This window comes from Astatotilapia calliptera, chromosome 7 (genome assembly GCF_900246225.1).
Source record: "Astatotilapia calliptera chromosome 7, fAstCal1.2, whole genome shotgun sequence".
In the NCBI taxonomy this organism is placed as follows: Eukaryota; Metazoa; Chordata; class Actinopteri; order Cichliformes; family Cichlidae; genus Astatotilapia; species Astatotilapia calliptera.
This window is the reverse complement of record NC_039308.1, coordinates 14,794,782-14,813,727: the sequence shown is the minus strand read 5'-3', so window position 1 is coordinate 14,813,727 and position 18,946 is coordinate 14,794,782. Positions and strand designations below refer to the sequence as shown.

Here is an 18,946-nt window from a genome sequence, read left to right as displayed (position 1 = left end):
TTCTCCCTCTCACCTTCCTATTTGCTTTTCCACTCAACACAAGAAGGCATTTGAGGACAGCCCAGAGTGATGCACTGTTTTTACCATGGTTTCTCTTTCTTGCCTGCCTCAACGAGAACAACAAGGATGATATTTTCTGGCACAAAAGCACCTAGTATCTATTGCTTTTCCACTAAATGCAATGCATTTTTTTCTGGTCTTTGCAGCTAAATGAGCTAGTGTCTTTCTTTTTTTAAATTTTCTACCTGGCTGAATATGTCACATACTTATATAAAAAAGGGAACCTATGATGAGTTATAGGAAGTCTTGCACAGTCTAAGGGTCTTCGGCAGTCTTCATTAGAGAGGCCAGTTAAGCCTTGTGGTCAGAGACCCAGTAAGGACAGCAGTATGCTGACTGAACACCTTATTATGATTCCTCAGCACAAACAGTCCAGTGAGACTTAAAGAGCCTTCATCCCATATTAACCCTGCCCCCTCTTCAACATTTCATATTACACTTTAAGACATTAAGCAATGCAAAAACAAGAAAGTATGTTGTCACAACTGTGAAATATTTAAAATATTTCTTACTGTGCTTACAACAGCTTTAGTCCAGCATATAAAATGTGATTCTACCTTTGTAAAAACACCTAGATTTGCTATGTTAAACCTTTTAGGAGAACACTGCTGGCCACCTCTTATGCCACCCCGAGCTGAGTTTAGCAAGCGATTCACTCAAGAAGACAGCAAAGGGGAAGTGTAGAAAGTTACAAAACAAGTCCATATGAGAACTTAATGAGGTTTTTTTTTTTCATTTCCGGGTTTGTAATGTGGCTTTTACCTGCGCAATAAGCTTCCTATAAACCCTGGAGGGGCCAGCTTCAGCCTCTAATCCCACTGTCTGGGTCTGCCTACACGGCTTTGTCTAACACAAACAAAATGCTGCAGAGGGGACACTGAGTAGTGCTTAGAAATAAGGGGGGAAAAGTGGATGATAGGAAGCTGGGGGCTTTACAAACAACACCCAATATATCACTTTCTCTGGTAGTGCTATGTTTTTCTATAGCAGGCTTTTCAACACTTAAAATAAGCCAAAGTCACACCCCAGTACTCAGGAGTTGTATGAATGTGCTTTTGAATCTCAATGCAAAATCATTTAAATGACTGAAAGCTTAACAGGTTAAATTTACTCCACAAGGACACTGTACAAAACATGAGAAACCCAATGAATTTAGATGAAATGATCCTCTGTACAGAACAAGCTATCTGATCTGGACAGGGGATATAGCATAGCCATAAAACAAGTTTTATGGCTATGCTATGAAGGGGAACCCCCAGTACTAGCTAACTGAAGATATACTGCTTTAGGCTTCTTTAGTCAAGACACATGACTAAAGAAAAGAATGGGTAAAAAGGATGAGAAAGGGTCAAAAAGGGACAAACAGATATATTTAAGAATTAAATAGAGTAGAAAAAGAGGAACTGTGCAGAGAAATGAGAAGGAACAGTGGGGTCAAAGTGACATTCTGCAGCCTGCGAGCAGCAGGAGTCTCTCTAATCAACCTTTACAACAAGAGACAAATCTGAAGTCTGTATGTGATCTTTGCTGTATGAAGCAGGCTAAACCAAAGTAAAAAATGAATTGGGGGTGTGTGATTTCTCTTTGCAAATATGGGAAATTCCCGTTTTTTTCTGTAGCATCTCCATCTAAAACTTAGCTTAAAATTCATTATGATCACTAATGATGTGGTCCATAGACTAAATGTAAATGGCCTGCATTAGACTAAATGTAGGAGCCTTGATGTCTGTGCCTGTGCGAATGAAAACGCAATCTAAAAAAAGGTCACTGAGCCTTTGAGCAGCACTCTGGTTTTGGGTTTCCACTCCAGTTCCCCCAGCAGGACTTCCAAGACAAAAGAGCTCATGAAAGATTTTCAGAACACTTTCCCAGGTGGCTAGGTCTCATCCTCTCTCTCGCTTTCTGCTCTTCCACCACTCTTTGATTTCTATGCATCACACAATGCAAGTGCACCACTCTTTCTAATCACTTTATAATGGTAATGATAAAAGTGATTTAAATGTTTAAGAATAGCATGTGGTGTACCGATATTTAGTTGGTTTAAAAGAAGGAATAAGTGTGTAATGACAGAGAGACGAAGACTGTGTTCCATAAAAAGGACTCACTCAGTCACGTTTTGCTCTTCTGGTGAGCCTTTGGGTGTATCTATATTTACTCTGGGATGACCTCGGTTCATGGAGAACAGAACATGCAAAGGGGAAGCACTGTTAAAAAGCCCATTGTGTCTGTTTTCCTTAAACATATCCTATTGTCTGAAGTCAAAGTTTGTTTTTTGTGGCATAGGAACAGAGGAATAGAAGAAACAGAAATCAAATACCGAGAAAAAGAAAATAACCAAAGATCTGATATCAAAAGCTCTCACCGATTTTCTCTCAGTCTTGAGTTCTTGTAGGTAGCGCGCAAGTTCGGTGATGATAAGAGATGTCAGGTTCTCAGAAATAACTTCGTGTTGACCTGCGTAATCATTTAACTCGTTCAGTGTTGTTAGGAAGGCTCGACAGAAGGTGTACCTAGTGGGCCACAGGAAATGAAGTCAGAGGAAAGACATGGCTACCAAAAACATGGCTCATTTTTGAAAGAAAACGACCTCTGTGAGAACAAGTAAAGGAATAGTTAAATGTTTTTAAATACAGAGATAATGAGAGGATACCACTCTCATATCTGCCAATTATATACAAGACTACAGCAAAAACATAACAAATCCCCATTTAAATGATGCTTTATGACTTTATATATTTCTATTAAATGTTTCCAGTGATTTCTACTCATTAAAAAATTGCTGGCTCTTCTCTCCACCTCAAAATTTCACAGCATTCCTTTTACCTCGTATGCAGCATCATTTAACTTACTTGCTCTCTTCTTCTTCTTTGGAGTTCTTCTTGGGCTGATATTTCTTTGATAGATTCCTGTAAAGAAAAAGATTCCAGTCAGATATTCCTTACTGGAACTCTTACAAAGAGCCCTATCTTCAGACCAGTAGTGCACCCCTGCCATTATATTTCCCTGACACTGCCCTTATGGACCTGCCAAAGGATCATTCAAGTACACCATTCAATCCAGCAGAGTGCTTTCTGCTCCTGCTGCTATGGTCTCTCTCTTCATGTCATAAATCATTGCCCTTAAGGAGCATGCATGCAGAGCCAGTCACCAGAATAAAGCTGTTCTAAAGCAGCCATTACCCTTGTTTTGACTCTGGCTGTATGTTAGCAGTACGTGACTAGAGCAGGGCCGAGAGGGGGAGGGAAAATGAGACATATAGTGAACAGGGATGTGTAAAGATGAAATAAAACATGGTTGTAACTATAGATGCATGGTTGTGTTTGTGTGTGGAACACAAATAACAACCTTTAATGTCATTACAGCAGCATTTATCACTGTCTTTCATGCAGCCCATCAACGTGATGCATTGCAGGCTACAGTACATCATGTCACTCGTTTCATAAAGACACTGTGCCAGACTCATTATCAGCCAACTGGGACTCTGTCACCAAATCATAATAACATACTCAATGTTCTGAAAGATTTGAGCACACTGTGTGCTTGCACTTTAGGATCCTTTGTCTAATTTAGAGGAACTGTTGTCAAATTAAAAATGCATATCCATGCTGTGGACTAACAAAAAAAAGACATACCAAAATGAAAAAGCCACAAATTTGTTAACTCATACAGAGAAAAGACATGAAAAGGAGAAAGTGAAATTTTCCAGTCTAATGTCATGAACCTTTGGTGGCATTATTGTCCAAATTATTACACCATGTCAATGTAAACTGATGCAAAGAGCTGATTACAGTCATTGGTGACTGTGTTTGATCTGGGATTCCAGCAGTTTGTTCAGTGATGGGACCTAAATGCCTCAGCTTGCACAAGAGCTTGCTTAATTCATGCCGAAATAAATAATAAATGTATTAAGAAAGATATAATGTGGGTCTGCATGAACTCCATCCAGCTCCCTCATACCCACATCCCCCACACGACTTTCCAGTGGTGTTTGCACTGTTGCTAGGCAGATCTATGTGCCTATCTCTCTCTCCTTTTCACCCAACCTCTAATTATAGCCCTAGCTCCCACTCACTCATTCATTCACTCACAGCCAGAAGCCACGTGTCAGACTGTATGTGTCCCACTCAACTCAGCAACATATTTAGCAAATGTGTTGAAACTAGGGTAACAACTAGCTTTAAATGAGGATGGTTAAATGGGGTTTGGGGCAACTTAAGAGGATATGTCTCCATATTTTTCTGTACCGTTACTGAGGCAAAATCTCTGAAGCAGTTGATAACATTTTCTCCCTCTACCAGTGTGTTTTCAGCAAGATTTTATTCCCACTTTGATTTGGATTACTCAAGACTGGACTCTAGGGGAGAGGAGGGTGGGGCATTAATGCACTGCCCCTGCAATGACTACACTGAAGCATTGTGCATGTTTACACCAATTCAGGGAAAGAGGATTATTCATGGATTGGTGCAGTGTGGTTGGTATGGTGATGAAATGGTGTAAAGTAGATTTATAGTCATACATGGCATTCAGTTCTTTAGAAAAGCAAAGTGTTTCATATGTTTCACGAAGCATTTGTTGCAACTGTGTTAAAACTGTGGCCTCACTTATTGATGATTCCTCCCCCATAATTGGCCCATTTCTGCAGGCTTATTGATCTGACAAACATTTTCTCTCTTAATCCTTTGGCCTAGAGGAATATAAAATGTGAGTCTTTGTTCACCCAGATATAACATCTGGGTGAACAAAGAATTATTTGAATTTTTTTTTTTTAAATTAAAAAACTGATTCATATGCAACCCAGCAAGTTAAACCATAACTATAAACTTGCACAAGGTTAAGCAATGTCTTTAAATACACCTGTGCATTTCCTGTTGTGACTTATCAAGTTGTCTACTGTGATGAAAGACGTTACCTCTGAGCCTGAAAAATCTGCCCAGCAACACAGCTGAGAGAAAGGAGGACTAGATCAAAGGATTAGTTCCATTAGTTTATTAGATTTAAGAGCTCTGCATTTTTTTTAGCATGAGTGTGCCCAATAGATTATACCTGATGTCACAAATCAAGTTGATTACAGAGGGTAATTAGTCCTGAGGTATGGCCAAGTAGCACCACAACAAAGAACCAGTGTGTTGAAAACAATAGAAAACTCAATGAGTCGCAAAACCTCTGTCTTAATGTCCTAACTATCTCATTTTAGCTTTTCTGTCAAGCATGTCGATATGCACATATATCTGTGTGTATATGTGTATGCTAGATAACAGTAAGCCCTGAAAACATTCGGACCATCTGGAGAGCCTCCAGGTCAATAAACCTACTATAGCTAGATGAGCGGAACACACAGTGACAGATGCTAGTAACTAACAGAATTATTGGATATCTATATTTGTTTACATACAAGCCCACCTTAGGTCCACCTTATTTTACTAATGCGGTGCTTTAATTTAACTAATTTTATTTAACTGAGGCAATGTATTTTACATGCCATTAAAATGATCCAGACAATAAAAGAGGACCTTAAATACTTAAAGTTCAACATTATTACTTAGCAGATTTGCAGAAAGAAAAGAACAGAACAAAATTAATAGTTAGGAAAACTATATGCACCAATTAAAGAAACACCTCTGTTTGCATGTGTCCGTATTTAGGTCTGAAAAGTTAGTGAATACAGAGATATGTAGGTAATGCATGCATATAAACACAGACAGATAGTCCTATTATCTCAAGCTGACTTAATTATCAAGAAACAGGCATGGCAAGGTCTGCATACAGGATCACAGGGCGTGTTACAGAGGCCTTCATTGTGAATACTGGAATGGTAGTGGCTAGATTCTGTGAAACTGGGGGTTGGGGGTCAATACTTAAAGCATTAGCCATATTGCCTGGCCTCTTTAAATAGGAGGATTGTGGATTTGGGGGGTATCTCCCACTGTGCATGGATGCAAGAGGTCTTGTGAAGCGCATCCTGTCAATGCAGGACCGAATACACTCCCACTACTTCCCCTGAAAAAAATAAGTGACTGCAGCAAAACACAGTGGAGGGGGCGGGACCAACACTTGTGATTGGAGGGGGGAAAAAATCTGGGTCAGACCTGGGGTTGATAATGCTGATACCTAGTAATCTCTATGGAAACACAAGCTTCACCCCCTTCCCCCACAACCTGACTTCCTCTTGCCTGAAACTGAAGCTAGCAACACAATCAGACAGCACGCAGGAGAGAGTGCAAAGCAGCAGACAGACTCTTCACAGACAAAAAGGATGGAGGGGAATAGACAACCTCTTCCGCTTGCATGTTTGGTTCTGCAGTTACATAAGGTAATTCTGCTTCCTTGCAGGCAAACAACAACACTGCTGTGAAAATAAGAGAATTTCTTGATAACTTGTATTCCAATGCACGGTTTCCCACATGGGGATTGTTCATTTAGTCTCCTCTTCCTATGGGAAGCCAGAGGTCAAGGTCAGCTTCAAAATGTGGTGTTTAAGATTCAGTCTCAAGGGCACTTCGGTAGGTCAAATCCTGCTGTAGTGTCTGTTTCTGTGTGTGTCTTTTTTATCTATGTCATCAAGAGGAAAACATTCACCATTATTACAACTGCTTCTGCAACCCACAATGTGATTCTGAGTAAACTTAAATACTCACCTAATCTGTTTTGCATAGTTGGTTTCAATTTCTGATCTCTCCTTGACAAATTTGGTGTACTTTTCCACAAACTCGATCCCCCACTGTGTATGCTTTTCCAAGTTGTCAAACTGATCCTGCAGAAAAGAAGAAGATGGTGATTACATCATTCAAGAAGGAAAATAAAGCACTCTGTAATGCCATTTACATTGTAATAAGAAAGTTAAGCATTACAAACGATTCAATCAGTTCAATGACGGCACTGCAAGGGACCTACTGTCGATCTTTTGCTCACTTACTCTGGCCCACTTGCATTTTTACCTTTGCAGTTGAGCACTGCTCATACTAATCATTAAGTTTATTAAAATTTAACTTCTGTTTGTAGACTACTGCTCATCTGGCTTCCCACAGGCCACGCATTGGTTTGTTCTCAGTAATTGATCTCAAACAACCTAAATTGTGATTTAAACTCTTCAAAGGACGTGTTTCCTGGAATAAGCCTGCAACTTTCCTCCTGACACCGAGTCATTTTCCAGCAAGTTTCCCCTTGCTACTCTTAATTTAATTTCAAATTGTGGTCTGTCACAGAGAAAAAGTAGAGCTCATAGTAAAAACAAGCAGCAGCAGCAGCAATCCTCACTACTGATAACCAAACACAGCTGTTCAGACTGAACTCATTCTTCATGATTCGTTCATGACTTGTGAGGAAAAAATGAGCCTTTAGTTGGCTGAGGTCACGTCTTGAAATTCATCACTTCAAAAAAGAAAAGCCTTCATCTGGAATATCGATTTACATACGTGCAAAGTTTCACTAACAATCGTATGCTTAATTCCAAGAGAATTACAAAATAATTCCAAAGGTGAACAACAAAGAAGACACGGACAACCTTAGTGCGGCTCCAACAATCTCCCATCCTCTCTTCTAACATGTCGGTAGTCTTCCTGAGTGCAGATAATTGCTCTTAAGCACAGTGCAAAAAGTTCTTTCTAATTCTCAACGCAAACCATGCAGGGCACTTTAGAACATCCTCCACAAAGTGCGCTTTCTTACCCTAGACACAGGAAGTGGTTGTGGTGATGAAAAGTTTAAGAGGCTTAGTGTAGCCTATGAGAAGGTGTGTTAAACTGGCTTATTTGTTAGAAGTGCAAAATATTCAAACACTTCAGGAAAATATATTTCTAGCTTTACTGAAGCCACAAAATGTTGTCTAGAGGGTGATCAAAATTTCTTGCACACCTTTGAACAAGCCTTCACACAATTAACTGCTACTCAAGCAAAAACAATGGAGTGAGAAGGATGAGGGTGAGGGGTAGCGGTGCACTCTGCATTGTTAGTCAGTTTCAATGAGCAATCACTCCTCATCAACGAGCCACTCAGCAGAAGATGAAATCAACAGATTTACACATTTTTACTGAAATTAAACTCTGCCTCATCAATCCTAAAGTCTAAACTTTCAGACACCCATCCACTGCTTGTTGTTATCACCCAAGCACATGCTCACTCTGAGACGCCATGTTCCAATTAAAGCAATTAACAATATTTACTTCATGATGAAAATTATTACAGACATCCAGCATTCAGGGCACAAAACAGAAAACAATAAGCACGCATAGCTGCACCCACATCATGCACACAAAACCCTCCTCTCCTCCTCTGCACACATAACTCAGATTACCCTTTTTTGTAGGGGCACCATCTTATCCACTGTGTCTCGTCGTGGAATCATTCAAAAATATCCAAATCCAGAAAATGTCCATCCGATGTCCTCCAAATTAGAGCACCAAAAAGCTGTGGTTAATTTGGAGAGGGCATCCACAAGACCATGCTCTAGATATCCACAGTTAAAGGGGTAACGTTATGGGGAACAATGAACCCCCACTTCTACACAATAACAACAGAAACTGGCCAGTTCTGATTATCCAGAAACAGCAAGAATGTGAAAGACCAGGGGAGGAACTCGCGCAGCAGTGGCTCACTCAAGTGCACGCTCTGAATCTGAAGCTATGGCTGCCCACAGCATTCAGGCTTAATGCTCCATCAGCCGTAAGGTGGAATAAGTGGGATGAGAGAGGACAGTGAGAGAGAGCGGAAAAAAAGAGGGAGGGGTCATGAAAAGAATGGAAATGGCAGAAGAGGCGGGATTATATGCGAGGGGATTAAAATTACAAGAGGGACTAGCCCACATTGCTGGGGTCTTGTAAACATTGTCACCTTGTTCACTTTACCATTTATCTAATTTAAAAAAATAAAAAAATAAATAAAAAAATGGATCCATGATAATGATGAGTCATTCTGAGATCACGAATCAAGAGACACTTCCTGAAGTAAAATGGAAAAGCCATCAACCAAGCAATTTGCAGGCTACAAGAGAAAAAGTGTATTAATAAATTATGAATTAGAAGAGAGTGCGATCAAAGAAAGAAATGCATTATGTGAAAGTAAGACACAAGCATATACTCATACTTTATCATTAGGTCACACCACATTTTCAATCCTGTATTGTAATGCCATGATCTCAACAACAGGAGCATCTCAAGCTGGTTTTATTGATAAACTGGAGTTACTGACTTCCCAAACGTTTCAGGTGGGGCAGACTTAAACCTTTCTGCTGGGAGGTTTTGACCCCACATATTTCAAAGTAAGTACCTCTACTTGACAGGCATCAAATAAAAAGTTCAGGTATTTTGAAGGCTCTATTTATATGAATGTAGACTCAGGCATAACTTTCATTTCAATGGATAGAGGAACATAAAACATGCATATATAGAACTGCTCAATTAAAAACTTTAAAACTTCCACTATGCATGTGCATTCACAAGATGATGGCTCAAACCACAATGTCAACGTGATGAGCAGAGATGCTAATCCCATGAGACCATTGAAGACGCTGATTCAATTTAAAGAACTAGTAAGCCACAAAAAAGTTTTTAAAGCATACACTTATGCTACATTATGAATGTGTTTATTATTAAGGGAGAGAAACATCCAAACCTATATAGCCCTGTGTGAAAAAGTGTGACATTAGACCTTTTGTTTACATTTGTGTTATCTTATTTAATTTGTTTGATGATCTAAAACATTTAATTGTGACAAACATAATATATACAAAAATAATAGTAAACCAGTATGGAGCAAAGACTTTTTCACAACACTGTTTATTACAATAACAAGAAACAGGCCTGTCACTGCACAGCTGAAGCTGAACCTCCACATGACTGACTTATGTATCTTGGTGCTGGCTCTTTTTGGGCAAGGTCTCCACATGTCTGATTTAGGAATCACAAAATAGATGTGACCCAACAGATTCAAATTGCTCACCATCTCTGATTAAATGTCATGCTACTTGCCAAAAGACCGACACCAGTCAACTAAGCCAATATTAGCCAATATAATACATACATTTGCTCTGCAGAATTGTGAAAACGTAACTAGTTTTTGACACGGAACACACTAAATGAATGACTGCCAAAATTCAATCAAGTGTAATTAGTCGTAGCCCTAAAAAACACGAGAAAAATTCAAGTAGAAATACGGAATATGATAACAAAAGTGGTTTGAATACAAACAAAACCTCTAACAGACATTAAATTTGAAACAATCCATTCCATTAATCCTCCTACTGCCCCTTGTACTAATACCTTATGACAACCATCCTTTCATCTGCTGCCTCGGACACCTGACTTTATTGCTATCAAAGCCAATATGCTGGAATCCCTTCAGGAGATGACCCAGGTCCACTGCACTTATTTTTTCAGGATACCGTCCCAGTCAGTGAGCCACATGTACTAGTGTGGTCGTATGTAAAAGAAAATAAATATAACTGTGTGACTAAATGTTTTTTATTATTCAGGAAATGGAAAACAGATTCAAACTGAGAACAAAGGGAACATTAGCAGTTACTAAATTTACGTAGGTGGTCCATGGGCTGTAAGAAAACTAATGCATATCTGTATAAGGGTCAGCCTCATAAACTCTAGTTATTCTTGAGCGTTTTAGGAAGATTGCAGTGCAGGTATCAGACTGCCACTTAATCTGAACTAATACATACTATTGAACAACAACTTTTGCAATCCCACAAATAATAAAGGCCCAGGCCATTGCCTTGCTCCCCATTTAAAGACAGGCTTTCTCAACACATCAACTCATCTGAGGCAAAGATGAGCCAGTTTCACTGGAATGGTTACAAATTCCTGTTGGATTAAATTCACAGAAATATTTCACTTTGTAAACAATATATGATATTATGTGGTTGGAACTTCTCCCTCTATGCAAAATCTAATGAAAAAAAGGGCACAAGTTATATATGAACAGTGACTAGTATTAAAAAAAAAAAAATTCAAACACCAACATTCAGGCCCTTAAAATATCACTCCAACCTCTCTGATAATAGCAGAGCTTTTGAAAACCAGTGTAATTAAATCAAACCTCACGAAGACCTCAGGCTAAATTTCACAATTGCTATGAATTTAGTGGTATTTAAAGTCAAAACTAATCTTTTGACCCAATCTGGGTCTCAGTAGCTTTAAAATAAAAATTTCCAGGTCATTTCATTGCTTCCATGATGTATACCTTACACTTCTTCCTTCAACTGAAAGAAGGGGCTTCTTTTCTTATCGTAACAACATTAGCAATAAGAGCTATTTGAAGGGATTTGGAGTAATCCATTCAGGGTTTTTTGTTATCTTTGATGTTACGCGTTTTTGGATGTAACAGTGGCCTAATCTATGAAGATTTTATTATCTATCCTATGGGAAACAATAAAATAGTCTTATCCTAATAATCAGTTCCTAACCACTGAATGATTTTGAATAACAAATGCACCTTTTAAGCAGTATATATTTCTTTAACTGTCAAAAGAAATGCAGTAAAGTCATATACAAATAGTATTGAAGCAGAAAAATTATTTTCTGGCCTACTGTCTGTTCTCCTTTCTTCAGCAGCAGACAGTAGAGAGTATCAGCACGCTTACATTCAGATATTTAGTAAGCTTAGAATCAACAATTAAAATAATTAGCCTAAAATAAAAATTATGTTTAAAGAACAAGGCATCAGATCAATCATCTTTAGCACCCTGCTCCCCAGGTTTTGTTAAAGATTGAGATATTTGCTTTTGATTTCTACCAAAGCTGCTAAGCGAAATGTGAGTATTTAGGACAGCCCTAGACTTTTCACTTCATGAAGGAATGCAGGGAGCACCAAAAGGAAACCGTTTAGCATAGTTATCTCTCCTTTTGTACAGCCAGGATAATGAGATCATGGAAAAAGCACCTGAAACAGGCCCTGTGTTACATCAGCAAACTTCTGGGCACACTTCTTATATTACTGGACTCATACCAACCCTGAAGAGGTCAGTTTGCTGCTCTGCTGATCACAGTAAAAATCAATATGCCATTAAAGCACAAGAATAAAGAAAAAGGGGCGAGGGGGGGCTATTTCACTTGTCAACTCAGAGGAAAGAACATGAAAAGGAATTACAGACTAATAACTTTAAAAAATGAAAGTATGAATTATGTTTGGCTTTGTTTTGTTAGTAAAGAGTTTGTATAATGTGCTTCATTTATTTCTCTCTGCAACGTAATCAATTCTACAGTAAATGAAAAATAAATTAAAAATAACAATAAGTCCCCACTGGGAAATGTTTTACTGAAATTATTTTGATGCATCGCTTTTTATTTTTTTTATTTATGCAATTGCAAAATTCCAATTAAGCCTTTAATCGGATTTCAACTTTAAACATAAGGAGTCTAACCACCCACTGAAAGGCTTTGAATGAAAAGAAAGAACAGAAAGTGATGAGGTCACACGAGCACAGAGGGTAACCCGGAGAGGTTGAGGAGACAGATGCTCACCTAGAGAGGGAGCAGTGCAAAAGTCCATGGATGCTTTTGCCTTTATTTTGAAGCGTCAATGCGTTGACTGAAGAGCAAAAACAGCAGGCCTGTGCTGTCAAAGGAGGAGCTCTTTCTTTTCTACTTGTCTAGACTTTTGCTGGTGGAAGTGAATCATGCAAGGTATATAATGACGGGGATTCCTACACAGACCACTGACTGACTGAGTTGCAGAGGTTTTTGTTTTGTTTCACACCAAACTAGTGTTATGGGTATCAGAACAGCTTTAAACTCTAATCACGGGAAATATGAGCAAACTATTTTGAGTCTCATTAGCTGACAAACCCCGTCCCGAATGAGAAGAATCTGCTTTCACTGAGAACTGGTCATTAAATTGTGAGGGTCACACCAAAGAAAGAAAGAAAAAAAACAAATAGCCCAATTGTTCTACCAAATGTAGCCTCAACTTTAAAAAAAACAAAGTTGCACAAAATGTCCTGGTCTGGTTTATTAAGTGATTATTCAGAACGTTACATACAGCTTTTTACTGACCAGACAAAAGCACCACCCTCAGAGATGGAGTGAAAACTGATGTCCCCCTGAGTGGGTCAATGCAGCGTTTTCTTGTGCCTCCTCACGACAGTGGGCGTTCAGCTGCAAGAACAAATATTTGGTGGAGATGCCAAACCCTCTCTCTGACACACATCAGGCTTTGTCCAATAAAGTGGGGTGGAACAATGCCTCCATAGCTCGGTATGACCCCCTAGTCCAGGAGGAGAAATTGGTCACGATTGATTTAAACTAAAGAGCTACATCTTTAAATCCAAGGTGTTTTCACAACTGTGGTAAACAAATCCCCCCAAACCAAATGGCTTAATTAGTAAAATTACTGAAAGTTTACTTTTAGTCAGCTGAAAACTACCTGACACCAGGTCACAGATGTGTTGCTTCATTTTGTTAAAATAAGCAGTCGAGTGTAAATTTTGCATTTGTTTGCATACTACAGCTCAAAACAAAATTATTTTCATCTGCAGCACGAGCTGTAGGTACTCGTCACTCGTCTCCAACTAGGGCTGCCACAAACAATTATTTTGATAGTCGACTAGTCACAGATTATTTTTGCGATTAGTCGACTAATCAGATCATCATCCATTGGACGTACAGCGTACAGCTTATTGCACCAGCAGCATCTGGTCTTATATAACTATCATTAGCTTACAGCTTGAAGTGTTTGTGCTAACTAAAAATAAAGACAATATGGTAGTTTATTAATTTTTAATGAAATTTGCAGATTGTTTCGGTAAAGTTTAATAAACTCCTTGCTTTCTAAAATATAACAGGACACCGGAGTATATTCTCCAGCGTCTCACACTTCTGATAATCAGCTGTCTGCTTGACAGTTTTAGCTGTGCAAAAACTATAACTTTAGTCTCAGCCAAACCGATTTACTCAGGAACAAATAAAATACTAAAGAAAGCCAAACAATAACATTTTTAAGTTATCTAAGTGACTTATATATATGTTTAACCTGACTAGCGAAAGACGGCGGTGGGTTTGAAAACGATTTGCCGGGAGTCCGGTGTTCTCACGGCTCTAGTTAGCCTTGCCCCCGCCTAGCTAACGAGCTAGTGGGTAACAGACGTCTCCGAAAACGTCGGAGCGCTTTTGAAAATATGTGGTGTCTTGATAAACTGAGCAGATATTTGAGGTTTACACAGCTACATTCTCGCCTGAAAATATGTTAAACGTTTATTTTGTGACCAAGAAAGAATAATAAGAGTAAAGTTAAAACTAATTAGCTGCCGCCATTGTTGACAACTGCGCTGGGCTGCGCTATGAATTCTGGGACACAGCTTCTTCTTCTTCGGGGTTTAACGGCAGCTGGCATCCTTGTACATGCAGTGCTGCCATCTTCTGTTTCAGTCCGTTATTACACTCTTAAATCCTACTACTCATTCCTGCGTCCTTTGTGATCTTACAAAGCTTCAAACGATGCGTCGACTATTAAATTAGTCGTCGACGATTTTAATAGTCGACATAATCGTGACTAGTCGACTAATCGTGGCAGCCCTATCTCCAACTATGAACAAAATCATTATCAAACACCATCTAAAAGCCGGTCTGTGTTAGGATGTTACACTAACTTTAATGTTAAATGTTTAAGGCTTTGAGTGTGAAATTATGATGATTACTTCAAAGTAGGTTTGGTCTAATAATAGTTTTGTAAATGGTACACGTATTCAATCACAGCTCCACCAGCTGCAGCGTGGAGTATTTAAATAGCACAAATAAATAGCACAAAATTCAGTGAGTTATAAAAGTCAATAAGTAGCCTACCTGCAAACTTACGGGCAATGGCAACTTTAAAGAAAGAAAGTACACTCAGAGGCATCATAACTTGGGTTAAAAGGACTTATTATGGTGTAAGCACTAAATTTACCTATGTCCTCATAATGAATTAAAGCAAAAAAAGACTAGCAGGTAGAACACTCTTCAAATACAGTGCCCCCCTGCCTCAGCCTTACCAACAACAGCAAAACTGATGATGATATGAAAACAATTTTTATTATCACTTTTTAGGATCAGCTATCAACTGTCTCATGTTAGGTAATATGAAAATAACTGTGAAAGTACAAGGCACACGTGTCCAGGGCAAATGCACATGTGCAGCAACCATACATGCAAAACTTCCTGTAAAATATGAACAGCTGTTTGAGGCGGTGGATGACCTTACGTAAAACAACTCTTGTTTGCATGCACTGCAGGTATTTATAGAAATAACTCCTCTGATGGTCTGAAAATTTAAGGATGGAAGTTGATTCATGCACATGTGCATAATGCACTCTTGCTTTAAGCTATAGTTTTTTTTTTTACTGTGCTATCTTGTTATTCACTTCTGTCTTGTAACACTGGTAAGAAGTATGAGCTCTCATAGGTTTGCTCCTTTAATAAGAAGAGCTTCGTGTGGCATTTATGTAACAGGACATTTCTGCATGTCAGTTGTTAGTCATAGCCAACTCAAGAAGGAAAGTTTGGACATCAAATGGAAAGTTCTGCTGCAGCTCGGCGTCTCTTCTTTCACTCAGACAGTATATCAGAACCCTTTATGACTGTTACCCATACCTTTGACTAATCCTGCTGTTTGTCTGAACTAAACGAATCACTGTGCAAATATGACTGAAGTCAGAAATACTTGACTTACAGCACTGGTCGTTTTCATCTGCAGTAGCACCTGTAGATACTCGTCACTAGGGCTCAGCGGTGGCTCTTCTTTCTGTTCCTCTTTTTGTGTAATCACAGAAAGAGCACTGTCCAGAAAAACAAAAAACTCACTTCTTCTCCGCAACATGGTCACTGTTTTCATGAAGCAACAGGATAGGAAAATAAGTCGCAAATTAATCCGTCTCACTGGGATAAAAGAGAAAAGAAAAACCTGTCCTGGAATAATAATTGAGTGCTGATAGTTTGAAGATCCAGAATACAGTGGTGCAAAGACTCCTGATAATACCTAATACGCAAACATTTTCATTTCACAGGGGCCAGTGTAAACTCCGAGAATGCACCAAGAATAAGAAGCATAATGAGAAGGAACTAGCACAGAACTTGATTAAACCATGAAGTCATTAATCTGATTACTACACCCCCTTCTACCTTTACTACCCAATAGGCTGCTTTGTGGCTAATCCTGCAAACACACATTAGCCATTGTTCCTGCTGAGCTGTTTTTCTTCTTTTTGGAGGATAAAGCTCTTTAATTCTTTATATAACACGGTCTGTGGAATGAAGGAAACTTTGAACTTTGGAAAATGCCCAATTTGAATGAACTGTAATGAATTTATATTTTAGTCTGTCAGTTGATAATCATCTCTCATTTCTTCAAGCTGAATGTTATCTACATTTAACTGTGATAGATTCCCTGTCCATAAGCTTCATAAGATTATATAAATGGATCACTAAAGCAAGAGGTGTACTGACTGTCCATTACATATAGGCTGATCTATACTTTACCTAAATCTGGCACTCTAATTTGCAAACAACTTGCAATTGAATCAACCTGTAACAGCATTTTCTGATATTAGCTTATTGCAGATATATGCTATTATAGCACATAGGAAAGATCCTCTGTGAACTTACCTGAACTACTGTTTTAAAGATTTCAGCCATAATTACTATTGCTACTTTTTGTTTTGTTTTATTTTTTAACAGCTAAATTATGAGAGGATTGCTAAGTGCTAATGGCAGTGCTAAGTTATCACCAGTTTGACCAGCTCAAGGCATCCATAGCTAAGGGTGTATTACACAAACACAATCCCTCTCGTCATTGCTAAAATTCATCCCCTATAAATAAATAAGCTATGAAAAGACTTCTTGCAGTGTCTGTCAGTCTAGTGTCAGATAATGTAAAATAATGAGCTTAAAAAAGCTCCAACATGCACCAAAACAGTCTCAGCACCCACCTTGCATTAAAAGCAACCATGTCTCAAACATCAATAACTTTTAAGTGTGAAGACACTTTAAGTGAGAGTGGTAACTGCACAGCTGCAGATTGCTCATCTTTGGAACCAGCCTCACTAGGCCATTTAAGGAAATGCACCTTTGGCACTTGGACATGGGCTTCATTTTTACAAGCCCAGAGGTTGCTGCTTGGTAAATAAATACAGACACATGCCAAAGCAGTGAGTTAATAGTGACTTCAGGTTCTAAATGACACCCCTGCTCAGCTGTCCCTAATAGTATAGATGCCGGGTTTCAAGGCAGTCATGCTACATGTTGCCATGACATGCCCGATTTAAATACTTTCCACTGAATAACATACTAACAACATGTTCCTTTGCAGTGGCTCAAACTATACTGTCTGAGATTACTGCACATCTTTGTCAACAAGTCTTAAAATCAAATTATGGCTGCCATGGGACTTATGTAATTTAAAGAAAAATAACACAAACAAACTGCACTACCTTATAATTAAGTCTGCTGGCAAACATTGTGGTTGTAAATGAGAGACTAGATTAAGCATGTTTGCATCTTATGTATTTTACACTTTGACCCAACTGTCTTGCTAGAGACTTTCTTCAGAAGTGACACGGAACATTTATTGCAAATACTTCCAACTCACTCCAGCTTAGCTTCAGATAACAAGGGTCAAACCACTTTCTTTAAGGTGAAGGCGCACATCAGCAAGAAGTCATTTATACTTGAGTGGCATAACACAATTTAAAAGTGAAGTCATACAACTACTGCTAGCGCAGTCAGGGAGCAGTGTTGCTAATACAACAGAGAGCGCTGTTTTTCACTAGTGTACTTGTTGTTTTTTTTGTTTTTCACTAGTGTACTTGTTGTTTTTTTTGTTTTTCACTAGTGTACTTGTTTTTTTTGTTTTTTTTTCACTAGTGTACTTGTTAAACCAACACAGCTGAACAAAAGCCAGTAATCTGCTAACAGGCCACACAAACTGTGGGACCATAACTGGATTTTATAAATCCATTCATTTCTCTCTCTTTTACGCTCATGTTAATATGTGTACTACTTCTCCACAAGGTAAAGGCCTTAGGGAACATGGAGTACTTTCACTTATCTAAATGAGCTGAGATATGTGCTACAGTTTCCCAGGCAATCTCTAAATTATGTGGCAGTCGTTTCGCTCCACCCTAACATGCCTCATCTCAGGATATGAGTAAAGATGCCTCTTTTTAGGGGCTGCCTGACAAGACAGGCAGATTACTCATCATGGAGGCACTTACACAAAAAAAAATGTTGACAAAGTTCTATGCAGTGTTTTCTATTTTAATGTACAGTATATGGAGGGCAACACCTATTCAGGGAGAAATGTGAGGGACATAGCTGTTACTGAATGGGAATCAGGGTTAAAGATTTAAATGGCATTTACTGTTAAAGCTATTTTACACTACAATCAGTGCTCTCTGTCCTCTCTGCCTGGCATCATTAACTATTAATTATTAATGTAAGTGCACACAATTTACCTTCTACCTTATTCAAAATACCAGTCTAGCTGAGACAAAATAGGTTTAATGCAGAATCCTGCAAAAGCAGAATCCATTACAACACTGTAGTTTTCCAAGGAAGCCTCAAAAAAGCTCACACAGTCACTTATTAACCATAAAATATGAAGTCAGTTCTTATTCTTATTCTAACTGTAAAGGAAGGAATATCACAGATATAATCAAAACTGAAGGGACTGAGGCTGAAGAACCAATGCCTGTTTAAGAAGTTGGTGCATCCCCCCCAAAAAACTACAACGCATAAATGCTGTATTGACATGGTCAAAGCAAACAAACAGTATTTTAAAGCTGTTTCCAAACGAGTGAACATGAAAAGAGTGTAAGAGACTAGAGCTACTGAGCAATATTAAAGAAAGGTATGAGTGGGCTAGAGTAATTGGTAGAAATGGAGTCCCGCAGTTAAAAAAGTGGGAGACAAACATG

At 38.7% G+C, this 18,946-nt stretch overlaps 1 protein-coding gene across 17 annotated transcripts in view; it reads right to left on the bottom strand.

Annotated features, from left to right (window-relative positions):
- Window positions 1–9,012, bottom strand: part of fnbp1b (formin binding protein 1b) — a 38,606-nt gene extending 29,594 nt beyond the window's left edge. For 3 of the 17 annotated variants that reach the window (XM_026173319.1, XM_026173320.1, XM_026173326.1), the window contains exons 1-4: window positions 8,351–9,002; window positions 6,696–6,811; window positions 2,910–2,966; window positions 2,423–2,570 (exon numbers count right to left, since the gene is read on the bottom strand). In XM_026173319.1, coding sequence (XP_026029104.1) covers window positions 2,423–2,570; window positions 2,910–2,966; window positions 6,696–6,811; window positions 8,351–8,401 — 372 coding nt within the window. In that variant the 5' untranslated portion in view covers window positions 8,402–9,002. Of the gene's footprint in view, window positions 1–2,422; window positions 2,571–2,909; window positions 2,967–6,695; window positions 6,812–8,350 lie in introns of all 17 variants that reach the window. The other 14 variants (XM_026173312.1, XM_026173313.1, XM_026173314.1 and 11 more) reach the window with 11 other exon arrangements.
- Between the last annotated feature and the right edge of the window lie 9,934 nt (window positions 9,013–18,946).